The sequence below is a fragment of the Phoca vitulina genome, unplaced genomic scaffold (assembly GCF_004348235.1).
Source record: "Phoca vitulina isolate PV1807 unplaced genomic scaffold, GSC_HSeal_1.0 scaffold40, whole genome shotgun sequence".
Taxonomy (NCBI): domain Eukaryota; kingdom Metazoa; phylum Chordata; class Mammalia; order Carnivora; family Phocidae; genus Phoca; species Phoca vitulina.
In genome coordinates, this window is record NW_022589743.1 from 23,477,722 (window position 1) to 23,504,426 (window position 26,705).

At 42.2% G+C, this 26,705-nt stretch overlaps 1 protein-coding gene across 2 annotated transcripts in view; it reads left to right on the forward strand.

Moving 5' to 3' along the window:
* Nucleotides 1-26,705, forward strand: part of VPS53 (VPS53 subunit of GARP complex) — a 139,435-nt gene that overhangs the window by 45,832 nt on the left and 66,898 nt on the right. Inside the window, exons 8-12 of one of the 2 annotated variants that reach the window (XM_032428419.1) lie at nt 5,025-5,103; nt 7,848-7,991; nt 8,699-8,841; nt 11,421-11,562; nt 26,458-26,559. In XM_032428419.1, coding sequence (XP_032284310.1) covers nt 5,025-5,103; nt 7,848-7,991; nt 8,699-8,841; nt 11,421-11,562; nt 26,458-26,559 — 610 coding nt within the window. Of the gene's footprint in view, nt 1-5,024; nt 5,104-7,847; nt 7,992-8,698; nt 8,842-11,420; nt 11,563-26,454; nt 26,560-26,705 lie in introns of both variants that reach the window. The other variant, XM_032428418.1, reaches the window with a different exon arrangement.

Below are 26,705 nucleotides of genomic sequence, written 5' to 3' on the forward strand. Positions count from 1 at the left end.
CTCTGCCCTCAAGGAGTTCACCATTGTTGTGTGGAGAAGAGAGACACTAGTAGAAAACTTTAGTATAGCATAGATCCAACAAAACTGGTAGATGCTGTACAAGCAATAGCAGGATCTCAGAAGAGGAACTAAAAGACTCAGCCTTCAGGGGCTGAGGGCAGGGGTCACAGAAGAATTCAGTTTTCATCTGATCTTAAAAGAATAGGTAGGATCTTTCCAGCAAGACAAGAAAAGAGGAGGAAAAATAGGAGAGAGAGAACATCATGGTACTTTGGGAGACACCGGAATGTGAAAGTCTGCATAGATAGGGTCACATTTTATATACCTTGCGAAAGAGTCTGTTCTTTATTTTGTGGACAGTGAAAGATCTTAAGCAGAGAGGGGCATGATCTCATTTGTGCTTTGTAAAAGTCTTATGGACTGTATGTATAGAGGACTGGAGATTGAGACTATGTTCTAGACCAGAAAAGATAAGAACCTTACCAAGACAATGACCATGAGGTCAAGGAGATCTGTGGAGGAGTTGGTTTTCAATCCGTTGTGTTGGATGGGCATTGTTGGATGGCAGGAATATGGCAGAACTGAATTCTATTTCTAAAAAGGCAATGTAAGGACAAATAAGAGGATGTACTCTTTTAGGACTCTTTCAAAGAGGCGGTTTTATAAATTTGAAGGAACTTTGTGATCACTGTTGTAAGACATTTCTCCTTAAAATGAGAAAATCTAACATTCTAGCAATATATTTCGGTGCTCTGAACATTCATTATCATGTAGGATTGCTGCAAATAGGAGGACTTACTTTCCTTTTCGTTCGTTTAACAACTTCTCTTTGCAAAAATTTTGTGTAGGTTAATACAGAGTAAATATGTGCTATTAAGTAACACTAAAAACAACACAAGAGAAGAAATCTCTGGTTTTCAGTGCCTGACTACAATTGTTTTTCAAGAGGTACTAAAAGTTTGAGGAAAGTCCAGATTTCTTATTTTTAGCATCTTTTCTGGTGAATTCTCCTCCCTTATGTTTGCATAGTGATGGTAGAACCATCTGGAAATGATAGAAATAGCTGTTTGTTGGGGGCAGGGGAGAAGGCAGCAGAGTTCCACTCTATGAATTGCTTTAGTTTCTCCAATTTAATAGCTTGCTGTCTATAAATCGTAGAAGTCACATGAAAGGTTGTGCTCTGAAATTTTTGCCTGTACATTTGAAATATGAAGTTCATGGATTTTGATTTGAATATAGCTATTTCTTCCAACTACCCTTCTGGAAAATGCTTAAATGTTAATGTAGCATTGAGGGAAAGACTTTTTTCTTTAATATCATCTTTACATTTCAGAGCCTCCTGGCTTAAGAATATCCATGAAAGCAAATGTCTCTGGTAATCAGTCAATATTTCCTGAGAAAGAGTGGAAGATTCTTGCATTCTCTTGAAACCCATAAAACTCTTGAGCTAAAAAATATTTTTCAGGGCTATAGCTAACCTCTTAGGTGTGAGAGATACTTGGCAGGTTGGTGGGGGCGGGGGCTGTCGCATGGTGTAGCAATGAAAGAAATTAGAGAATGAAAAGGCCCGACTAGCTGTGTGACTTTGACAAGTTCTTTCTGAAAGAACTTCAGTTTCAAAAGCATAAGGGTTGTACTTCATTGTCCCACTGTATCATGCTTAAGATTCTGGATTCGGATTCTTTATAGAGCCTATCTGTTTGAAAATAGAGCGTCTGACTAATCTAACTAATTAGCCGTTCTGTCCAGTACAAACTATATGTATTTGGGAGGTCAGTTTATTGTGAGGAGCTGAGGGCGTTTCCCTTGAGGCATTCACAAGGTCATGGAAGCATCAGGATTACTTTATCTACAGATGTCTAAATAATTTTCATAATTTGCTATATCCTTCTGCTGCCACCCATTGTGCAAACTGATAACACATTTAGGAAAGGCCACCTTTGTTTTGTGGTTTTATTTATTTATTTATTTGTCAGAAAGAGAGAGAGAGCACAAGCAGCGGGAGCTGCAGGCAGAGAGAGAAACAGGCTCCCCGCTGAGCAGGGAGCCCGATGTGGGACTCGATCCCAAGACCCCAGTATCATGACCTGAGCTGAAGGCAGACGCTTAACCGACTGAGCCACCCAGGCGTCCCAGGAAAGGTCACCTTAGAACAACCTTTTGTCAAATGGCATGGAGGATGCTAGAAGTCATTGGTTGACTTCCTTTCTGAGCAGCACAGTGACTCCTTTGTTTTCCTAAGTGTGATCGACACAGAGTTGTCACCATCTAAATGGACTGAGCTTATTTGGATACCGGGAGGAATTTTTATTTATTCTCCATTAGTTGTAGATAAATTTCTTAGTCATTCTTATGGAAATTATGGTAGATCAACTCTTCTGCTAACAGAGTCTCAGTTGGTCCCATCTCTTTACAATAGGAACTTACTTTTCCTTGTTAGAAGAGGAAGGAGTTTGGCTGAAGATGTTCTTTTAGTGTTGACTTCTTTCTAGGATCCTGTTTAGGCAACTGATGGTAAAGACTACTATTCACATCTCACCCTGAAAATGCATGGAGTCATGGTTGGGGTTTATAGTTGTTGTCATTAATATCAGTATGGGAAATGGTTGCTCTTTCATCTGAGTCACTGATGGACACTTGGAAAACTATGCTTGGAAACGTTTATATTCCGAAGCCCACTCTTCTGCTCCAACAGTAGTTATCCCTCCAGCTTACAGTCGCCTGTGAAGGTGTCTGCTGTTGCCAGCTAGCTGTAAAGGTGGGTGCTGGGGAATAAGCAGTCCCAGAGAGGAGAATGAGGGGCATCCAGCCCAGGCCTGCATGGGCATGTACTCTCTTACTTCACAAATCTTCTTAGTTGTGGCCTTACGTAAGGGAAATGACTTACTTACACATGGCTCACTGGTGGCACAGCTAAGTCTAGACTGTCTCAAGACGTGACTTTGAAAATGGATTGAAGAAGATGGCAAGGGGATCTGCAAATCACACTCTGGTACTTCCCCTGTCTTCTGTACTCTGGAAATGCCAAGCCTTACCATAGGCTCTGGTTGTCTTTTCAGGCACCCTGGTAAGAATATAGAGTTAGGGAATGAGGGGGGAGGGTGTAAGAGGCAGAGGTGGGACCTTCATACCACCAAGACGGAATGTCCCTGATGGGGGCATAGAACTTCCCCTCCAGGAATTGTCCCTGTGGCTTAGGGAGGAAGTGGTGCTCTCTTTGTGCTGCCAAGAGGCAAGTAGAAACAGAGGGGCTGGAGGCTCTGGAAGCTCTGTCTTGTGACCTGGCACCAGGGGAGGCTGTCTGCCTGGCCCGTTATGTGGAGTCACAAGACCTCCGAGGTACAGTTTTACAAAAGCATGTTCTCCTCTCCTGTCAGAGCTCACACTCAGGGCACACTTCCCATTGTCCATTCCGCAACTCTAGGTGGATGGCCCTGGTTGTGATCTGGGGGCTACTCCAGTAATAGCCTTATCTCTGTCACTGAGTGACTAAAGAGGCTGCAAACCCACCTGTAAGAGTGGTTTTAAAAGTTTTGAAGATAGTGGAAAAACCCTGGAAAGTATTATAACTATGCCACAGAAGAAAACAGATTGTTCGGGGTCCTGCCTATCCCCTCATTAAAAAAAAAAAAATTTTCTCAGTAGGTTGCCAGCCACTGCTGAATAGCCAAAGAAATTGTGCTTTTGAGCTGTTCGCTATTTCTAGAAACTTTAAAGTTAGTTCCAAAGTAACAGGGTGGAGACCAAAAAAGGAAGAACACTATTTTATGGTGCTTTTAGCAAAGGTAAAATATTTGCCTCAGGCTCAGGGCAGTCAGCTCTGTGGGAATGGCTGGTACGAGGCGTCCGGCTCGTGGCAGCTGGGGGAGGACCTGATCATTGCAGGTGGTGCTGACACGCACAATTCCTTTCTCACGCCCCAGCTCCTCTCGTTTCAGCCGACAAATATTTCTTGAGCGCCTGGTAGACATGCAAACTGCCAGGTTAAGTACTGACCTCCCCTTTCGAGCTCATTTTTGTTGTTAGCCAGCCTTCTGAGTGAACTTCAGTCTTCATTCAGTGGCCTTCACTCCCAAGTAACAGCTCATGTTATCTTTCAGGTCTTTTTCTTTTTACTTTAGAAAACATTGTTTTTGTTCATTTTTTTTTTTAAGATTTTATTTATTTATTTGTCAGAGAGAGAGCACAAGGACAGGGAGTGGCAGGCAGAGGGAGAAGGAGAAGCAGGCTCCCCGCCGAGCAAGGAACCTGATACGGGACTTGATCCCAGGACTCTGGGATCACGACCCGAGCCAAAGGCAGATGCTTAACTGACTGAGCCACCCAGGCGTCCCTCCTTTTGTTCATTTGTTGTTGTTTTAAGATTTTATTTATTTATTTATTTATTTATTTATTTGAGAAAGAGAGAAAGCAGGAGGGAGAGGGAGAGAGAATCTGAAGCAGACTCCCTGCTGGGTGCAGAGCCCAACTCAGGGCTCGATCCCACCACCTGAGCCAAAACGGAGTCTGAGGCTTAACCGACTGAGCCACCCAGGTGCCCCTCCTCTTGTTCATTTGTTAAAACTTATGATCCTGATGTTGACTTCCAGGTTGAAAAAGCAACATCTCTGAGGCAGTATGGAGCCCTCCTGATTCCGGACTCCAAGGAGCAGGGGCGCAGCTATAGCAGTAATCCAACATGGATTTCTGTTGGATTGGGCATTTTTATATAGCATTTTCCCACAGCATAACTACCCCCTGATGACACCTTGTAAAGATGAACATACATTCCCTTACACCAGGTGAGGGTTGGCCTAGAAAAACTGGGATATAGAAAATCCATTATGAGAATAAATCAGATGCCTGGGTCCTGGTCATAAATCTGCTACTAACTAGTATGTGACCTCTCTTATCTAGCCACCACTCGCCACTCCCCGGACGATCTCTAAGACTTCAGCAGTTCTGAGCCTGATCAGTCTTTGCATAATTACTTATGGATATATGAAAATTACACCAGGCAATGACATGTTCTCTTTTCCCTACAGAGTGAAAGCTGCCCAGACTGAGTTAGGACAGCAAATCCTCGCTGATTTTGAAGAAGCATTTCCTTCCCAGGGCACCAAGGTATTGTTTTCCCTCCAGTCTTAGACATTATCACCATTCTTGCCTAATTCACACTCTCTACCGTTACCATTCCAAAAGTATCTGCTGGCAGCTGTAAGTCTGTTTGCTAGAGGTTCGGGGTAATGAGACCTCCTTGATTTTAAATATCCCAAAGCAATGTTGGTTCTTCATCTGTGTTCTTCCAGCATCAAAGAGTGAGGATTTATTTTGGTTTAATTTAATATGTGTCAAACCTAATATCTCATCTGCCCAGCAAATTCCTTTTTTCTCATGGCTGTGTTAAAAAAAATTTTTTTTTCAAGCCGCAATGTTTTTTAGAATCGTTACATAACTTATTGGTTTCAGTTTGGTGAAAAGACAGCTGGGAGGAGCATCCACAGGCTTATGTAACTCTCAGAGTGACACAGTTAGGAGACTCACTTTTAATGATCAGAATCCTGTTCTTTGGGATTAATCCCTTTAGCTCTTGCTGGTGGTGTGGCTGTTTGTGTTGTGTCTGCGAAGGCCATGGTATTTTGCTTGTGAGCTATGGTTACACTTCTCCCATAACAAGCTTTGCCTCACTTGGCTGTCACTGCGCTTGGGTAACTGCTTTTAGCTCTATCTTTCAAACTGTAGCAGATGTAATCTTAATGCTTTGCATGTGTCGGGGAGAGAAGAACCTTCAGAAGCTTTTTTTCTCTATTATTTGAGCTATTTCAAGAGAAGGAATTATTCAACACAGAAATGAACCAAAGCACACACAGGCAAGCAGCATTCCTCACTGCACTTGGTGGGTGGAGATGGGGATATATGTTCATTTACTGAGCCAAGGAACGTTTCCTGGACCTGCTCTTTAATTCAATAACTGGAAATATCTTAATCATTTTTCTTTGTGCTCCATAAAAGAAACTTAGGAAGTAGGTGGGGGTAGCTGCCCCAGCTTTGTAGATTACTTCCTATAGGAAACCTGCTCTTGATTTGTTTTTTTTTGTTGTTGTTGTTAAAGATTTTATTTATTTATTTGACGGAGACACAGCGAGAGAGGGAACACAAGCAGGGGGAGTGGGAGAGGGAGAAGCAGGCCTCCCACTGAGCAGGGAGCCCGATGCGGGGCCCGATCCCAGGACCTGAGCCGAAGGCAGGCGCCCAATGACTGAGCCACCCAGGCGCCCCCCTGCTCTTGATTTTAATGTCTGCATATATTATGGCTGCCTTCTAGTAATCAGATATTTTATTTGTAAGACATGTTCCTTTCAGGACTTTATGTTTCTTATTCATTTGATATCACTGTGGGGAATGGATATTGGAAAGCCATTCTGTAAAAAGGGATTGCAAGATATTCACAAATTATAAACACCAGACTGTTCTGAGCCCAGGGTCTGCTTTACTATACTCTGGTATCTAGCCCAGTTTCAAGAAGTTTCAGAAAGATATGAATGAAGCCCAGCTTTATTGTTTAGAAGAAACTAATCATGACCTACTTTATGTCTTTTTCTCAGATCCCACCAAGCAGATGAAGTTAAAATTGTTTTCTTTAACAACTTACTTCCTTTTTCTGTAGCTGGGTAACTTAATCTTTTTTTTTTTAAGTTTTCTATTCTCCTTTTCAGTGACTATGGACTTTTCTTAAAGGCCTTGTGTGCTATTCCTATTTCACAAATAGAAATCAAGACATTAAAATTGTACAAGGTAACCTACTAAGTCATTTTTAAATGAAAATATCTGAATCCATGAGCCCGTCGGTTTCAGCTTCTGTGACTTCTCTATCAGATCAAACACTTTCATCCAGAAGCAAGAGGTGAGCAGTCAGAGTGCTCAGCAGATGACATAACAGCATTCAGCACAGAGTGAGTCAGCATCTTAACAATTTAGCTCTCAGGCAGCTTAGTAACACTTCTAAAACTCTTGAACTTCAGTCGAGACAGATATAGTATTGGACAGAGAATCATAAAGATTTGGAAGAACATTAATCATCACCTCATTGAAGTTCATTTTTTTTTCATTTATTTTTCAGATGAGTTTCAATAACTGCGCCAAAGCTACACAGCTATTTAGCCAAGCCAAGAGTAGATTCCAGGTGTTCTTTTTGCTCTAGTCCACTCAGCCAACCATGTTCATTCAGTGAGTTACTATAAAGAAAAGTTCGGCAAGACTGGATTGCCCTCAGTAATAACAAAGGCCTTCCCATCGTGATTTATCAATATGACCTCTCAATAGCCTTCTACTGCCTTTCAGATCAGGGGACTGATATCATAATATTTTACCTCTGGCTACCTGCGTGGGTAGTTGATTGTCAACAAAACAGGTCTGGCAGTTTGGAACCTCGTTTTAGATTTTAAATGCCACTGCACTGTTTGGCACAAATACGGCACTTTAAGAACAGGAATCTGAGGTTAGAATCAGGGGAAAGTGGCACGTGTGGAGTGAGACTGGTGTCCTTCTGAATTGTATGGCTCTTCACCAAGGTGATTTCAGTTTTTGTATTCAGAAAGCAAAATTTCCTATTGCTGACCCTGTTTTCAAAATGTCTCCTTGCTGATTCACAGAGTAGCTTTTATATTGGGTACTGCGGACTAGCTTAGTAATTCTTGCATCGAGTAACAAGTAACTAAAATATCCATCCACAGCAAAAGAATAAGTGTCAGGGCAGTGGAGGTAATAATAACTTCAAGAGAGGAACAAGAAGTAACAGCTGTCAGAGGCCGTGAGATTTAAAGATTGTTTCTGGCTCTTGAACTGGTGTGTGTTGTTTGTTTTACCAGAGGCCAGGAGGACCCAGCAATGTCCTACGAGATGCATGTCTGGTTGCTAATATTTTGGATCCCAGAATCAAACAGGAAATCATCAAAAAGTTTATTAAACAGCATCTGTCAGAATATCTAGTACTTTTTCAAGAAAACCAAGATGTAAGTATTGACCAAATGAAATCAATGTTACATTTGAATTTTACTGAAAATTAAATGCCCTCAAGTCTACTGATTCATATTTTAGTAGTATTACTGCCTTAAAATGTTGATGGTTGAACTGTGACTTTAGGGGCTGACTGTACAGTTCAGTGGTTCTTAACCATTTTGAGGTCACTGACCCTTTGGAGAAAATAATGGGAGCTACAGATCCTCTCCCCAGAAAAATGTACCTATGCATAAAACTTTGCATATACAGTTTCAGGAAATTTACAGATCCCTGAAGTCTAATCGTAGACCCAAGTTAATATCCTCTGGATCAAGTGAAAAAGTAGCCTATATTCTTTAAAACTGTGAGAAATAGGGGTGCCTGGGTGGCTCAAGAGCGAGACTCTTGATTTTGGCTCAGGTCATGATCTCGGCGTTGTGAGATCCGTCGGGCTCCGCTCTGGGTGTGGAGCCTGCTTGGGATTCTCTCTCTCCCTCTGAAAGAAAGAGAGAAAGGGAGGGAAGGAAGGAAGGAAGGAAGGAAGGAAGGAAGGAGAAATAAAGCAAAATTGTGAGAAAGTAAGAAAAAGAAAAATGAAATAAAATTGTGAGAAAGAAAGAGATTGGTTGTGTTTTTCTTGGTTCTGTGTTTTTGTTTATTTCCTTAAACTGTGAACACTACTTCTGAGCACTGGGTGGATTTTGTTCCCTACCTTCCTAAGGTTGCCTGGCTGGACAAAATCGACAGACGCTATGCCTGGATAAAACGCCAGCTTGTGGACTATGAGGAGAAATATGGTCGTATGTTTCCACGTGAGTGGTACATGACCGAGAGGATTGCAGTAGAATTTTGCCATGTCACAAGGTAGATTCCAGCTCTACTGGTTTTATTGTTAATTGAAATCGGTTGGTTGAAATCAATGCCATGGTCTCTAGGGGTTCCATCTTGTCTTGTGGATTGGGTACCACTTCCACTTTTTTTTATTGTTGTTTGAGAGTCATCATTTTAATGAGAACTTCTTCACCCGTGCTGGACTCTCTCCCTTTAGAAGACCCTTTTCCTGTTGAAAGTCAGATTTTATTAACCCAAAACCAACCCCTAAACTCCAGCTGCAGCTGTATTCCAACTTCTCCAACTTCAGAGTTCCAAACCTAGAAGAGAGGACATGTATGTGGAGGAAGAGTAAAAACTTCTAGGAAAAAAGTGAAAAAGGGTACACGAGAGTCCTGGGCTAGTAGCCTGTAGTCAAAGCACTTTTTTTTTCTGAAGAGTAATATATATAAAACACAGCAGCTTCATCTGCTCCTGTCTTTGCTCTAAGACTTTCCTGTAGCTTGACCCTTGCCTTGAACAGCCTGCCTTCTGGACTTAACCTAGTCAAGGCTCATCCACCAGGTATCCGTTATTCAACACCCCACATGTTCTCCTGCTATTATGTATATCAGTATACAGTGTATATGTCTATTATCGTTTGCTTCTCTGACTTGCTACATACATTGTTCCATAGGGACAGGGGTAGTTCTACTTCAGTGACAGTCAGGAAATATCTGCTGAACAAATTTCCTGCCCCTAATGCAGTGTATTTGTAGTCTTTGGATAGTTAATAATATCGGCATCTGAATGTTCTAAGCATCCTAAAGACCTCCTGTCATTCATCCTGTCTCTGCAGTTTCATGAATGTAGCCCAAGGCCAGACAGTCCATTTATATTGAAGAGATAAAACCCAAGGTTAGATCGGTGTGTCCATGACAAAGCTAAAGCTAGAGTCAAATTTTTTTTATTTTTTACTTGCAGCTGTACCACAACAGTGGTAGTAACTGGGTTTTATTAGTTATCTGGGGCCTTCCTTTTTTTTTTTTTAATTTTTAAAAAATTTATCAATGAGACAGAGGGAGCATAAGCAGGAGGAGGGGCAGAGGGAGAGAGAGATAAGCAGGCTCCCCGCTGAGTGGGGAGCCCATCGTGGGGCTTGATCCCTGGAGCCTGAGATCAAAGTCCGATGCTTAACTGGCTGAGCCACCCAGACACCCCAGTTATCTATGCCCTTCTCACAGTGCACAATTATATTAACTCCAGGCTAATTCTTCAAAAAAGTCCCATGTCTAAGCATAACTCAGCCACCTTAGAATAATTCATGGTATGCATCTTTCTTAAAATCAGAGAATATAATGAAGTTGTATGCTTTAAACACACGGGGGGTGGATTTCTTAAGGGATATTGGCTGTTGGCTTCACTTTTTTTTTTTAATAGACTTTATATTTTAGAGTAATTTTAGGATCATAGCAAAATTGAGAGGGAGATACAGAGTTTTCCCCTACACTCGTGCCCCCACACATGCATGGCCCCCCTACCATCAGCATCCCCCACCAAAATGTACATTTGTCACAATTGATGAACATGCATCAACAGACGATTATCACCCAGAGTCCACAGTTTACATTAGAGTTCACTCCTGGTCTTGTACATTCTGTGTGGCTGTTGTTCTCAGAAGCACATTTGCTACCATAGGTTTAGATGACCTTTAAATGTTGATTCAAGGACAGTTGTGCTTGTCACGTTCGAAGTCCTGATTAGCAAAGAAAGCAAATTCCTTGAGAAATTGATAACTAATTCTCTTTAGCCTACAGTTCAGTGACTTGCAAACTAATCTGTGAATACTGCAGTCTGCAGGAGACTGGGAGTCTGCTGAAGCCACAAATCTGCCCTCGTTGTGTCGGCCAATGGCTGTGTTGTGGCTGTTCCTGCCAAGCTTTCATTGCTGGAATTTTGGCTAAAATCCTACAGATACATAATTTCCAAAGAATCGCAGAGGCTCTTTGTTTGGTTTTGCCATTTCTTTGTATGGGAAGATAACCATGGCTCAGTACTTCCTAAGAGCTCTCAGGTCACTGGTCCCTCACAGCTCCCATTCTGAAGCACAACACTTGCATGGTACGTAAGCTTCGCAGGCACTACCCACCTGAGCACGTACATGTCACTTTTCACATGGGGGTTCTCATCTCTCACATGTATTTCCGGGGTTCCTGCTCTCTGGTTGAAGAGATGGTGATTGAGCTCTTTGGAAGAGGGGGCTTTGTAATTTAGTAATGACTTATGATGGTACATAAAATATATGCATTTTTATAAAATACTGAGTGTTTTAGATATATATTATTAACAAATTACGGAAAGGTTGAAAGATCTAAAAATAGTAGTGACCATGTAAACAAATTGATCTCTCCTTAATCCTTAATTTTTTTTTTTTTGACTAGTGGATAATTTCACCTTCAAATTCTTAATTAGAGTATGTATTTCTATTCTCGAAACAGTAAACTTGGTAACAGATCTCAGGATTTGAAATGACCACATAATTTTTTTTTTATATATATAAGCTAAAACCGTTTACTTTATCCTATCTTGAACAGTTTTTTTTTTGACAACATTCTTACCTCTTTATTTTGAAGGACAGAACTTGCCAAGATTATGCGTACCAGAGCTAAGGAAATTGAAGTGAAATTGCTTCTTTTTGCTATTCAAAGAACGACTAACTTTGAAGGGTTTCTTGCCAAACGCTTCTCCGGGTGCACCCTGACAGATGGAACTCTGGTAGGACCTTCCTGAGGGAGGCTGGAACATGAAATCAGGGGGTCGGGGGGTTGGGCTTCAGTTCAGTCTTTCCTAGTTTGGTGGTTCCATCCAGTGGCTCGAGTGCTCAGTCCCTCATTCCAGGGATTTCACTAAATTACGTGAATGGTGATGCAGAGTACTCTATGGATTTAGTGTTTTCTCTTATGCAGTATTTCAAGTTTTTAGAACATCCTGTCATTTATCTGAGTAGTGGCCCCATTTTACAGACTGGTAATTTTGTGAGTGAGAGTACGTGGAGAAGCAAAGAATTATTTTTTCATTTTATTCTGGTATTTTGTTTGAATTTTTCTTTTTCTCTTTCTTTTTTTTTTTTTTTTTTTTTTTGAAGATTTTATTATTTGACAGAGACACAGTGAGAGAGGGAACACAAGCAGGGGGAGTGGGAGAGGGAGAGGCTCCCGCGGAGCAGGGAGCCCGATGCAGGGCTCTGGGACCATGACCTGAGCCGAAGGCAGGCACTTAACGACTGAGCCACCCAGGCGCCCTTGAATTTTTCTTACACAAATGCATTTACATAGTTTTTTAAAAATACTTTTTGTATTTACGTGCTTTAATAAAGTCATTTTTCAGTTTTTTTAAGATGAGGGAAATGAGCCAAAACTGACTGTTTAAAGAATTCTAATGTGGAATCCACACAGAATAATAGCTAACATTTTTTGAACATCCTCTGTGTGTCCCACACTGTGCTAGGTGCGTTTACCTGCGCTTGGTCACTTTGCTTCATCAGCTATAGGAGGGAGGTGTTATATTCATTTCAAACTTAACAGTGGTCGCACAGCTAATATGTAAATGCAGAAAAACAGCTACTCTGGATGAGGCAGGGAAGTAAGAGCAGAGATTGGGCCTGGAGTCCTGTTCACTTGTTCACCCTTCACCTCTACTACCTTCTCTAGCCCCCATGCTCTTAGTCCTAAAATCCTGGGACTTCAGTGGAATCCCCTCTTTGCCTCCTTGTAAGACCTGCCTCAGAGTAGGTGCATCAGGAGCTGGTCCCTCAAGACACTGGGCTGAAGAGTGGTGGCAGCAACACTCAGTTTTAAGGCAAGACCATAAGGCCGTATCTACTTAGGGCCAGTCATGACTGTATTGAAATAAAATACAAGGAACCACAGAGCATTATTTCCATACTGAAAAAATAAAAATACATACGTATACTCCTCTGCTTGTTACCTCATGTTCAAAACTGGTTTGTGTTTAGTAACGAGGAAAAAAATAGGCCACAAAACAAATGAAAATGCCCTTAAATAAGATGCAAGTCACAAAAGGAAATAATAGGTAATGGCAATGCGATTGAAAGAAGAATGTGTCTCTCTCCTGAGAAGTATTTGGTTGACTTCAGCAGTGCCTGACAGCCTCATGTTGGCCCTCCTCTCTGCCCTACCCGAGCTGTGTTTCTGGCCTGGTTTCAAACACTCATGCAGGTCTGGGTTCAGCCCTACAGAGATCTGCCTGGGGACAGGAGGTTTAAGCACTGAGCATAGACCCCACCTGGGAGTGCGCCCCTGTGCGCCCATGGCTTCCAGCTGGGCAGGGTCAGAGGAGCCTAAGGACGCGTTCTGTAAGCCAGTATTCCAGTTAACCGTATGGCAAATAGATCCCGATGAAGGCTGCTTGGATAACGTTAGTGCCAAACACCTGTTTTGAACCCTTCGTCTCCTCCCTTGGCTGGGCCCTACTTCCTGGTGATTTTGCTTTTACATTTAGGGAGCTATAGGATTACAGGGGAACCAATGGTCCTGTTGTATCTGATGACCAGGATAGCCTGTAAACTTGGATGTGTCCCAGGACACATCACATCTCGTTTGTGCTAGGAAGTGCCTCACAGGCCCAAAGAGGTAGAGTAATGTGGGCCAGGAAGGCTCCCTCTGGACAAGGTGAGCCTATTGAACAGGATAACCATGTACAGACCATGAAAAACTGGCAGGAGCTCTTTGAAGACCACGCTTTTTTTTTTATTGAAAATAGGTATCGGAATGTCAGAGTGGCAGCTGGTCCACAGTCAGCACCTTCTGTCTGAGGGAGGAGAGGGCTTGGAGATGCTTGTTTCTCAGGACCGTGCCCTCTCTGCACTTGCGCTCACTCTGCAGGGCCAGGCTCCTGGACTGAGCCTCCCATCTCCTGGCACGTGCTGCGCTCTGTGGGGTCAGTCATGGTCAGCTGGGAACACTTGAGCCTTTTGGGTTTTTGTGTTTTGTTTTGTTTTTTTCTGTCTTCTGTTTTGGAAATTTTCTGGCATAATTGATTTATAAATTTCTCCAATTGTTCAGTTGTTGCTTCTCCCTATCAAGTTTGCAGAGAGTTTCAGATTACAACTCCTTGGCCAGAAAATCCTGCTAAGCCATAAACCTTCATACTCCCCTACCAATGGTCAGTTATCTTTTCCACAGATTTTTCCAAATCAGTCAACTTCTTTAGATCATACTCTTCCCCTGGACCACTCTTTGTCCTAGTTATTATGACCCAGCAACCATTCTGCATTCCAAGTCCTGGCAGTGGCTGATCCATAACCTTTAAGGATTTTCCCTCCAAGGTTAGTTTCTAGAAAGGCAGGAGAACTCCTGTGGTCTCCTCAACAAGGCAGGCCAGGTCTTAGAGAATCAGTTCACTGCAGCCCTGCCTTGGGAATGTGTAAATGCTGTGCTCCTTACTGTAGGTGCTGTTCACTCTGAGCCTGACCTGCCATCGCCTTGCTGTGGGCCAAGTGGGCCACACCTTCACCTGCAGCCTGTAGGCCTCATGAGCAGGGCTGCTGGTGGATTAGTCATGGCCATGACCATGCTCCCAGCAGTGCTGGGAAGAGGTGGCCTGGGCTGGGCTGGGGGTCCAAGTGGCCTGACACCGCAGTCTAGCTGCTTGGCACCCCACCTGAAGACTTGCTGCTCCTTGTCTCCTTACCTCCTCCCTGTGCTGCCTTGCTTTTTGGAAAATCGTTTGTGGTTGCCATTTTATTTCAGGGCATTAGAATAAACTACAGAATGAACCAAGGTATATCTTGCTACCCTGTAGCACATGCCAAATTTCATAGAAGGTTGTGAATTCCTTGCAAAGTTAGAACAGATAAGTCAGCCAAGGAGTCATGTTGACCAAAGACCCTCCCAGGCCCACCCACCCCTTCTTACTGCACTATTCAGATCCTTTTAAGCCCCTTGCTGACTGATTTAACAATTAGGGTGAGCTGGAGAGATGATGAACTCGCCTGGAAGGATGTGCTACAATCCAGCTCCTCCTAACTGATCAATGTGATGCGTCGTCTTTGGCTCTTTTTTGACAGATGCGACTTTGACATCTGATAGAGATGGAAACTGAAAGAACATTAAGGACAGGGCTCGTCTTGTTTTACGGTACTAGCCCTAACACATTTACAGTGCTGCCATTGCTTTTTGCTAATTGCCTAAACTCCTGGCCATTAAGAGGGATTCAAAATACTCTGTAAATTAAAATGCCTTGAAATTAAAAGCAAATGTCTGGATGTGATTTAACTACACCTACATGCATTCTTAGTAACTCAATGATTAGATTCAAGGTAAACATTATATTCAACCTCTATGAAAACAGAGTAGGTTGGGTTAAGTTTTTGTAACAGGCTCACTGAATTTGGAAGTTTTTGGGTTTTTTTTTAAATAAAATTGAGTTTTATTAAAAAAGCATTGTGGTCTGACAATATGCAGGGAATAATCTCAGTCTTTTGGTATCGGTTGAGACCTGATTTGTGACCCAGTATGTGGTCTATTCTGGAGAAAGTTCCATGTGCATTCAAGAAGAATGAGTATTCTGTTGTTTTAGGGTGGAACGTTCTGTATATATCTATGAGGTCCATCTGGTCCAGTGTGTCCTTCAAAGCTCTTGTTTCTTTGTTGATTTTCTGCTTAGATGATCTGTCTGTTGCTTAGAGTAGAGTGTTGAGGTCTCCTACTATTAACGTATTATTATCAATATGTCTCTTTATTTTGGTTAACAGTTGGCTTATATAGTTGGCTGCTCCCATGTTGGGGGCATAGATATTTACAATTGTTAGATCCTCTTGTTGGATAGATCCTTTAAGAATGATGGGGTGCCTGGGTGGCTTAGTCATTAAGCGTCTGCCTTCAGCTCAGGTCATGATCCTGGGGTCCTGGGATCGAGCCCCGCATCGGGCTCCCTGCTCGGCGGGAAGCCTGCTTCTCCCTCTCCCACTCCACCCTGCTTGTGTTCCCTCTCTCACTGTGTCTCTTTCTGTCAAATAAATAAATAAAATCTTTAAAAAAAAAAAAAGAATGATATAGTGTCCTTCAGTATCTCTAACTACAGTCTTTAGCTTAAAATCTAATTTGTCTGATATGAGAATTGCTACCCCAGCTTTCTTTTGAGGTCCATTGGCATGAAAAATGGTTCTCCATCCCTTCACTTTCAATCTGGATGTATCTTTAGGTTCAAAATGAGTCTCCTGTAGACAGCATATGGATGGGTCCTGTCTTTTTATCCAATCTGCAACCCTGTGCCATTTCATGGGAGCATTTAGGCCGTTCACATTGAGAGTGATTATTCAACAGACAAATGGATAAAGAAGATGTGGTCCATATATACAATGGAATATTACTCAGCCATCAGAAAAGATGAATACCCAATATTTGCATCAACATGGATGGAACTGGAGGAGATTATGCTAGGTGAAATAAGTCAAGCAGAGAAAGACAGTTATCATATGGTTTCACTTATTTGTGGAACATAAGGAATAGCATGGAGGACATTAGGAGAAGGAAGGGAAAAATGAAGGGGGGTGAATCAGAGGGGGAGACGAACCATGGAAGACTATGGACTCCAGGAATCAAACTGAGGGTTTTAGAGGGAAGGGGGGTGGGGGGGATGGGCTAGCCCGATGATGGGTATTAAGGAGGCCACGTATTGCATGGAGCACTGGGTGTTATACGCAAACAATGAATCATGGAACACTACATCAAAAACTAACGATGTATGGTGACTAACATAACATAATAAAAAATTTTTTAAAAGAATAAAATCTTTTTAATAAATAAATAAATTGAAAATTTTCCCATTTCATGCAGCTGGATTTCCCCTCCTCTTGGCCATTGCATAAATTGCCTTTCTAAATAGAATCATCCTTTGGCTTAGAGGGGTCATTTTAGTATACATTTATATTTGCATGATTTTTAAAATTACATTATAAATATATAAGCTATAGGTGTAATTTTCTTTTCTTTTTTTTTTTTTTTTTAAAGATTTTATTTATTTATTTGAGAGAGAGAGAGAATGAGAGACAGAGCATGAGAGGGAGGAGGGTCAGAGGGAGAAGCAGACTCCCTGCCGAGCAGGGAGCCCGATGCGGGACTCGATCCTGGGACTCCAGGATCATGACCTGAGCCGAAGGCAGTCGCTTAACCAACTGAGCCACCCAGGCGCCCATATAGGTGTAATTTTCAACCATGCAGTTTGAGCATAAGAGTGTTTGCCGAAGGCTCACTACATAAGAAAGCCCACCCAGAGTGGCTTGCCCTATACCTCATTCTTCCAGCAGCTTAACACCTGAGTCAGGGAGACTGTGCAAGTGGGGGAGGGGCAAGGTCTCAGCACTTCTGCCACAGTAGGATGACTTCTGTCCTGAACAAGGAAATAGCTCTCCTTTGATGGTGAAGGAATGTATTCCTTCATTTGAATAACATCCTAAGAGGAGATTAACTTCTGTTAATTTGTTTCTGAGAAGAAAGTAATACGTGGTCAAGATAGGAAAGGTAGAAATTATAGCAAGAATGGAGACAAGAGAAAACATTCAGAGATGAGGATTTTGGTGTGTTCATTTTATAAAGTTGAAATTGCACTTTTTTAAAAAGATTTATTTGAGAGAGAGAGAGAGCGGGGTGGGGGGAGAAGGGGCAGAGGGAAAGAGAATCTCAAGCAGACTCCTCACTGAGCATGGAGCCCAACATGGGCCTTAATCTCATGACGCTGAGATCATGATCTGAGCTGAAATCAAGAGTCAGACACTCAACCGACTGAGCCACCCAGGCACCCCTGAAATTGCACTTTTAAAATACATTTTTTAGGGACGCCTGGGTGGCTCAGTCACTTAAGCATCCAACTCTTGATTTCAGCTCAGGTCTTGATCTTAGGGTCATGAGTTCAAGCCCCACATTGGGGCTGGGCATGGAGCCTATTTAAAAATAAAGAAAATACATTTTTTAAATTGAAATATAATTCATATAACAAAATTTCAATAATGCACACATTTAAAGTGTACAATTCAGGGGCGCCTGCATGGCTCAGTCGATTAAACATCTGACTCTTGATTTTGGCTCAGGTTATGGTCTCAGGGTTGTGAGATTGAGCCCCGCATCCATGGTGTAGAGCCTGCTTGAGGTTCTCTCTCTCCCTCTGCCCCTCCCCCACCCCCCAAAATAAAGTATACAATTCAGTTGTTTTTAGTATATTTACAAGGTTATGCCACCACCATCCCAACTATCCAATTCCAGGACATTTCCATTGCCCCCAAAAAACCCCTCCCCACCATAGCAGCCACTTCCAGCTTCCTCTTTGCCCCAGCCCCAGCCAGTTAATCTACTTTCTTTTTGGATTTGCCTCTTCTGGACATTTCATATAAATGGATTCCTATACTATGTGGCCTTCTGTGCCTGGCTTTCTTCACTTAGCATAGTAATTTGGAGGCTCACCTGTAGTATGGCATGTATTAGTACTTTAGTCCTTTTTATGGCTGACTCATATTTCATTGTTTGGGTTTGCATTTTGTTTAACCACTTATCCCTTAATAGACATTTGAGTTGTTTCCACTTTTTGGCTTTTATAATGCTACAGGCATTCATGTACAAGTTTTTGTATAAGTATCTCTTTTCGGTTCTGGGAGTATACCCAGGAGCGGAATTGCTGAATTGCTGTGTCACATGGTAACTCTATTGTGGAACCGCCATTGTTTTCCATAGCAGCGGTACCATTTTACATTCTCACCATCAGTGTAGGAAAGTTTTGATTTTTCCACATCTTTGCCAATATTTATTTTCTTTTTTTAATTATCATTACAGCCATCTTCATGGATGTAAGGTAGTATCTCGTGGTGGGGTTTTTTTTTTTTTAAGATTTGTTTTTATTTTAGAGAGAGAGAGCGTGAGAGCAGGGGGGAGGGGCAGAGGGAGAAGGAGAGAGAGAATCTCTCAGACTCTCCACTGAGCATGGAGTCCAACGTGGGGCTTGATCTTATGACCCTAAGATCATGACCTGAGTCGAAATCAAGAGTTGGACACTTAACCAACTGAGCCACCCAGACACCCCTCTTGTGGTGGTTTTGATGTGCGTTTTCTTAATGACTAATAACATTAGACATCTTTTTTATGTGCTTATTGGCTATCTTCTTGGAGAGATGTCTGTTCAAGTCCTTTTCCCATTAGTTAGGTTGTTTGTCTTTTTTTTTAAGTAGCATGAGGCTTGAACCCAGAGATTAGGACCTGACTTAACTGACTGAGCCACCCAGGCATCCCTGGGTTGTTTGTCTTTTTTATTGTTGAGTTGTGGGAATGTTTTTAAAAAATATTTTCTAGGGGCACCTGGGTGGCTCAGTCGTTAAGCGTCTGCCTTTGGCTCAGGTCATGATCCCAGGGTCCTGGGATCGAGCCCCGCATCAGGCTCCTTGCTCCGTGGGAAGCCTGCTTCTCCCTCTCCCACTCCGCCCTGCTTGTGTTCCCTCTCTCACTGTGTCTCTCTCTGTCAAAAAATAAATAAAATCTTAAAAAATATATATTTTCTAGATATATTCTATCATTTTTCAGGTACACGATTTGTAAATAGTTTCTACCATTCTGTGGGTTGTCTTTTAACTTTTTTGATAGTGTCCTTTGATATACAAAAGTTTTCCATTTTGATGAAATCCTACTTTTCTATTTTTTTTTCTTTTGTTATTTGAGTTTTGGTATCATCCCCAAGGTCACAAGCATTTACCTATGCTTTATTCTAAGAGTTACACAGTTTTTGCTCTTATATTTAGATCTTTGATCCATATTGAGTTTATTTTTATGTATGATGCGTAAATACAGTTTTATAGCTTACTTTTCTTCATATGTCCCTATCTTAAGTGGTTTCTCAATCATTATATTTGAGATGGTCCAGAATTTCCCTAAATATCCTTTTCTTGTTGGACCCTTAAGTACTTGTCATTTTTTCACTATTATAAACAAGGCCACAGCGAACACATTTTTGTTCACATTGTAGATTATTTTCTTATGATACAAGTATGTTGAATTATAGGGCCAAAAAGTATGAGTTTTTTCAAATTTAAGATAGCCTCTATTTTAAACTGTTTTCTGTATTCTTGTCTCTTATGAACGCACCTACTTAGTCTCCCAGCACTGAGTCTTGATGTTAGTGATGGTTTGTAAAGATTCAGAATAGTTATTGTTTGTTTTCTGCAATTCATGGTGCTAGCATAGCAATGCCTAATATAAAGGAGTAACTCTGCCAGATTAAAAAAAAAAAAAGGCAAAGCAATCTGAAACTGTTTTTCAGAGTAATATATGCTTCCTCCTAGGTATATGCTCAAGAGAATTGAAAATTCTCCTATGTTCATACAAACACTTGTACATGAATGTTCATGGCAGCACTATTCACAATAGCCAAAAAGTAGAAACAACCCAGATGTCTTCTAATGGACAAATGGTTAAGCAAAATGTAGTATATCCATGCACTGGAATCTTATTCAGCCAAAAAAAGGACTGAAATACTGACACATAACACAGGATGAACCTCGAAAACACTATACAAAGTGAAAGAAGCCAGACACAAAAGGCCACTTTTATATGAAATGTCCAGAATAGGCAAATTCATAGAGACAGTAAGTGGATTAGGAGTTGCCACGGATTAGGGGAAGGAGAGGATTGGAAGTGATACCTAATGGATATGGGGCTTCCTTTGGGGTAAAAAGATTCTGGGATTGGATGGTGGTGATGGTGGCACAGCCTTGTGAACATACTGAAAATCACTCAGTTGTACATCACCTAACATGGTGAATTTGATGTTAATTATATATCACAATCTTAAAATATTAAGGGTTTTAGGAAATACTGAGTTTAGTTATAAATCATCTTCACTCTTCAGATAATTTGTCTGCCAGAAAAAGGAGAGAGAGAAATACATGCTTGTTCAAGCTCAAACATAATAAAATATTTTAAAAGAACAATCTCTTCCTTTTCAATTACTCTAAACCCCTCTCCCCAGAGATGTCCACTGTTTAATAGTTTGGGGTATATTTTTGAGACTGTGCTGCAAGCATGAGCGTGCATGCACACACACACGGCTTTTTTTTTGTTTTGTTTATAGAAAATAGAAAATGTGGGGCGCCTGGGTGGCTCAGTCGTTAAGCGTCTGCCCTCAGCTCAGGTCATGATCCCAGGGTCCTGGGATCGAGCCCCGCATCGGGCTCCCTGCTCGGCGGGAAGCCTGCTTCTCCCTCTCCCACTCCCCCTACTTGTGCTCTCTCTCTCGCTGTGTCTCTCTCTGTCAAATAAATAAATAAAATCTTTAAAAAAAAAAGAAAATAGAAAATGTTGCCCATGTGTCTGAAGAGGATTTTATTGAGTGTTTCTCATCCAATCAGGATTTATTCACAAACATTTTTTAAGCTCTCTGTTTGTGCAGAGCCTTGGGAAAGAATGAAAAATTGAATCAGACAGGTGCCTATGGTCTAGTGGAGAAAGAAGCCTATACATAAGTGTCACTATGTAAGATATGAGCGTGGTGGTACCAAGAGAGGTCCCAGTAATATTAAACCAGGTGTGGAGGGTCCTGTGTTTACGTATCAGTTGAAGCCTCCAGGCCATCTCTTTCAGGACAAATCAGGAGTTGGGCTGGAATAAAGTATTTATGGAATGAGAAATGCAGAAATTGTGGAATTTTCATCTTATAACTGAAAGCTTTCTCTTCCAGGGAAAGGAAACAAATTAGGCTTAAATTTCAGAGTTTCTGCTCTGATAATGTGAAGTGTCCAGCGAGGGCCTCAGCAAAGGATTTGTGCAGGCGGACGTGGACCCAGATATACTGCTGATTAGAGCCAGGTTCTCTCTTCCTAGCAGTCAGTTAGACAGCTTGACAGTGCTGTGGACCTTATTGTTTTGGAGGTGTTGGGAATCCCATGTGGTTTAATTAGTAGGAATTAACTTGCTATATGAAGAATTTTTCTTTCCTGTATGGACTTGAAATCAACTGTCATCCTAGCAAAAAGAAGGAATTCCTCTAAAATTGGGAAGTTGTTCATTTCTTGGCCATTTTTTTGTTTTATTTAGTGGCCCCAGAGCTCATGGAATATGTCATTTGAGTTATTTAAAATCTAAACCCAAACTTGTAATTCTTTATGGTCTACAACAGCTGCAGAACAGAAATGAGAAGTGTGGTCTGCTTGGCTCTGACAACAGGGCTCTTGCATAGAAGGCTGAGTTGTGCCGGGGATTGCTCACTGCAAAGACTTCTTCTTTCATCACAGCAAATTAATCTGAGCAGCAACGTCGCCCTCTAAACAGCAGGAGTCTGTCCGCCCCTCAGCGTTTCCTAATGTAATACTTACTGATAGGGCAGTGGTGCGTGCAGTACTTGGAGAGCCTCATTGGAGGCTAGGGAAGAAGGCAGAAGCTCAGGGAGCCTTTGCCTTTGTAATTTGATGGACCCATTGTTTTCATTTCCTGGAGATATCCCAGAGAGGCACAATAGCAGAGACAGAATCTTATTTGTTTTTTTTGTTTTTAAAGATTTTTATTTATTTATTTGAGACAGAGAGAATGAGAGAGAGAGAGAGCACATGAGAGGGGAGAGGGTCAGAGGGAGAAGCAGGCTCCCTGCTGAGCAGGGAGCCCGATGCGGGACTCGATCCAGGGACTCCAGGATCATGACCTGAGCCGAAGGCAGTCGCTCAACCAACTGAGCCACCCAGGCGCCCCAGAATCTTATTTGTGATTAAAAGTTCTTTTTTACAAAACTTCTTAGCCCTGTGTTCCCATTTCTTTCCCATCTGAGAGTTGCCCCATTGAGAGAGGCACCACCACAGTTCTGCACCCTTAAATACTAACGAAAGCTCCCACTTACTGAGCTTTCCCTGCCTGCCAGACGTCGTGTTGAGCTGCTTTATGTACGTATCTCGTGCTTTACGTGCAAGATTTCATTTTATCCTCACGCAGCTCTGCATGGTGGGCACTCGTCCCTTCACGTTGCAGGGGAAGAGCTGAGGCTTGGAGAAGCTAAGCAACATACCCAGTGATAGAGCCTAGACTCAAACCCAGGTTTGCCACTCGTTAATGGTGACACCAGCCATGTAGTTGCTCAGGCCAAAAAGTGAATGATCCTTGATTCCTTTCTTTCCTTCAGCCTCACATTTGTTTTCTCCACCAGTCCTCTTGGGTTTATTTCCTAAATATGTCCCAAATCTGGCCACCTGTTTCTGTCTTCACAATACTAGCTTAGTCTAGACCTGTATTGTCTTTGCCTGGAACCCAGTGGCAGCCTCTTCAACTGGTCTTCTTCCATTACTCCCTCCCCACAGCAGTGGAATGATATTTTAAAAATCTAAATTAGATCCTATCACTTCCTTGTTTAAAACCCCCAGTGACTACCCAATTGCTATGAGAAGAAAATCTCACCTTTACCATGGCCTACAAAAGGCTGTGCGGTTGGGTTCCTGCTGCCTCTCTGACCTCACGCCCCCTGTCATCCTCTCTGTCCCTTGGACTCACCAGGCTCATTCCAGCCTTTGCACCAGGTCCCCTGCTGAGAAGGCCCTTTCCAGATCTTTGCTTGACTAGCTCCTTCTCCTCATTCTGGTCCCTGCAGCCTTGTCTGATCACCCTGTATAAAGAAGCATTTAGAAATATTGTTTTCAAAGATATCTTGCTTTCTAAAAATGGCCTGATTTTTTTAAAGATTTTATTTATTTATATGACAGAGAGAGAGCACGAGCAGGGGAAACGGTAGGGAGAGGGAGAAGCAGGCTCCTCGCGGAGCATGGAGCCCAACATGGACTCGATCCCAGGACCCTGAGATCATGACCTGAGCCAAAGGCAGATGCTTAACCAACTGAGCCACCCAGGTTCCCCAAAAATATCCTAATTCTAAAAATAAATTATTTCGCTTTAAGTTTATAGGGATTTTTTTTTCCCATATCAGGCAAAGCAAGCCAAAGTTCAGAGTGTATAAATTTTATTTTTTTTTTAAAGATTTTATTTATTTATTTGAGAGAGAGCAGGAGGCGGGGGGAGGGTCAGAGGGAGAAGCAGACTCCCTGCTGAGCAGGGAGCCCGATGCGGGACTCGATCCTGGGACTCCAGGATCATGACCTGAGCCGAAGGTAGTCGCTTAACCAACTGAGCCACTCAGGCGTCCCAGAGTGTATATATTTTAAATATTTGCTTGGTTGTTAGACCATATTGTTTCTCAGCAGGATACCAGAAAAATCACTGTCCTACTAATGACTACCTTGACCTAATGCATTGATCACAAGGCTTTCTTCATACACTGAGTCTTTATCTGGCAACATAACAGCATCCAAGTGTTTGGGCTGAAAATTAAGTAGTTTACATGAGTGTAAGCAGAATGGTCTTAAGGCCTAAACCAGACACCAGAATGGTTTGTGTTTTTTGTGTTTAAGTTTTTCATATTTTTCTGGATTGTTTTTGTTAGTTTTGTTCTTTTTCTTTTTTTTTTCTTGGTATATCTTCAGCTGGTGTCCTGGCACTTGATAAAGTCATTCACACTACAGTCCATGTGCTGGCCCTCTTGGCTTAGGGGTTAGTTGAAGTTGCTCTGCTGATTACATGCAAAAGTGTCACAAGTACATTTAGAGACACCCTTTCCACCTGGCTTCTTGTCTCCAAAGAGCCATTTCTTTTTTTTAATTTTTTTTATTTTATTATGTTATGTTAATCATCATTAGTTTTTGATGTAGTGTTCCATGATTCATTGTTTGCGTATAACACCCAGTGCTCCATTCAGTACGTGCCCTCCTTAATACCCATCACCAGGCTAACCCATCCCCCCACCCCCCTCCCCTCTAGAACCCTCAATTTGTTTTTCAGAGTCCATCATCTCTCATGGTTCATCTCCCCCTCGAATTCCCCCCCCTTCATTTTTCCCTTCCTACTATCTTCTTCTTCTTTTTTTTTTTTAACATATAATGTATTGGGACGCCTGGGTGGCTCAGTTGGTTAAGCATCTGCCTTCAGCTCAGGTCATGATCCCAGGGTCTTGGGATCGAGTCCCGCATCGGGCTCCCTGCTCCGCGGGGAGCCTGTTTCTCCCTCTCCTGCTGCTCCCCCTGCTAGTATTCTCTTATCTCTCTGTGTGTCAAATAAATAAATAAAATCTTTAAAAAAAAACAAACATATAATGTATTATTTGTTTCAGAGGTACAGGTCTGTGATTCATCAGTCTTACACAATTCACAGTGCTCACCATAGCACATACCCTCCCCAATGTCTTTCACCCAGCCATCCCATCCCTCCCACCCCCCACCACTCCAGCAACCCTCAGTTTGTTTCCTGAGATTAAGAATTCCTCATATCAGTGAGATCATATGATACTTGTCTTTCTCTGATTGACTTATTTTGCTTAGCATAATACCCTCTAGTTCCATCCACATTGTTGCAAATGGCAAGATTTTGGGGGGTTTTTGATGGCTGCATAATATTTCATTGTATATATACACCACCTCTTCTTTATCCATTCATCTGTTGATGGACATCTTGGCTCTTTCCATAGTTTGGCTATTGTGGACATTGCAAAGAGCCATTTCTTGACCCTTCCCCTCATCCCCAGCACCAGCCAATTCCTTTTCTCCTCCTTGTCCACTTAGTTTTCTTTTAGCTCCCTGGCATAAACAACATCTTGGGGCCAAATTTGCACAAAAAATTCCCAAGAGCTGCCTCGATTCTGTTGCTGCACTGAGTTATCATCACCAGTGTCCCTTATACATGTCATGTGCTCCTTGCTGCCTTTCGCACCCCCCCCCTTTTTTTTTCCGTACCCTTCATCACATCTGATCCTTCTGGTAATCCTGTAACTGCAACCTTGTGCAACAGATGAGGCTGTTGTGGCCAGGAGAAGTTAGGCAATTGGCCAGCGTTGCGGAATTGGAGCTAAAATCCACACCTCCTGCCCCCAGCTTTCCCACTCCAGCCTGTGGTCCCACTAAATGACATGTGCTAAAAGAGTGGTCAGAATCAGGTCCTGAGAACTAATCTTTCCCAAGGAGATTCTGTTGTGCTTATTGTAATGAGACTTATTTGGGAAGAGACTTCTGTCTATAATCTAGAACACATAAGATTAAGATTAGCTTTATAGTTTGTTCTTGAATTCCAACCCATCCAGCATTTTGATTCATTCATATTTAGGGAGCAGCTAGGAAATGCCAGGCACCCAGATATAGGAAGGGGAATAAGACAGACATGATCCCTCGCCATCATGGAATCTAGTGGGGACAAGACAAATAAATGGACAGTTGTGATATTTTAATAAATACCTGGGTAGGTAGACATACTGGGTGGGATGGAAACATGTAGCAGGGACATCTGTCCCAAACTTAAGAGTTGGGGAAGGCTTCCCAGAAGAAGGGACTTCTAATTTGAGGGCTGAAGGATGAATGAGAATTTTAGCCAGATTGGGATTGGGGTGGGGTGGGCAGTAGGTTTCAGGAAGATGGGAAATAGTATGAAGGCTGGGAGGTAAGAGTGTGGTCCGTGTTGTCTCAGTCCTTGCTCGTTAGATCAGATTTAGATTTCATGATTTAGGGGTTGGAGAGACTCGGAAAAAGCAGATCAATGGGGAAGGGTATTGAGAATATGCTCAGAAAATACTTATCTCTTTCTCTCATCTTCTTAGCAGAAAAAACTTGAGTCTCCACCCCCATCCACCAATCCCTTCCTGGAAGATGAGCCAGCACCAGAGTTGGAGGAACTGGCGATGGAGAAAGGAGATTTAGATCAGGTAAGTCCAGGTTGCCTTTCCATGTGCCTCCTACCAAACGTTTGCTTCTGAAAATGGGTCTTCCCCCTCTACACGTGGCCCTTTGGCCATTGAGCACGTTCAGAGATTACAACTTCGGTGGTCTTTATAGAAAGCCCTTATCTGAA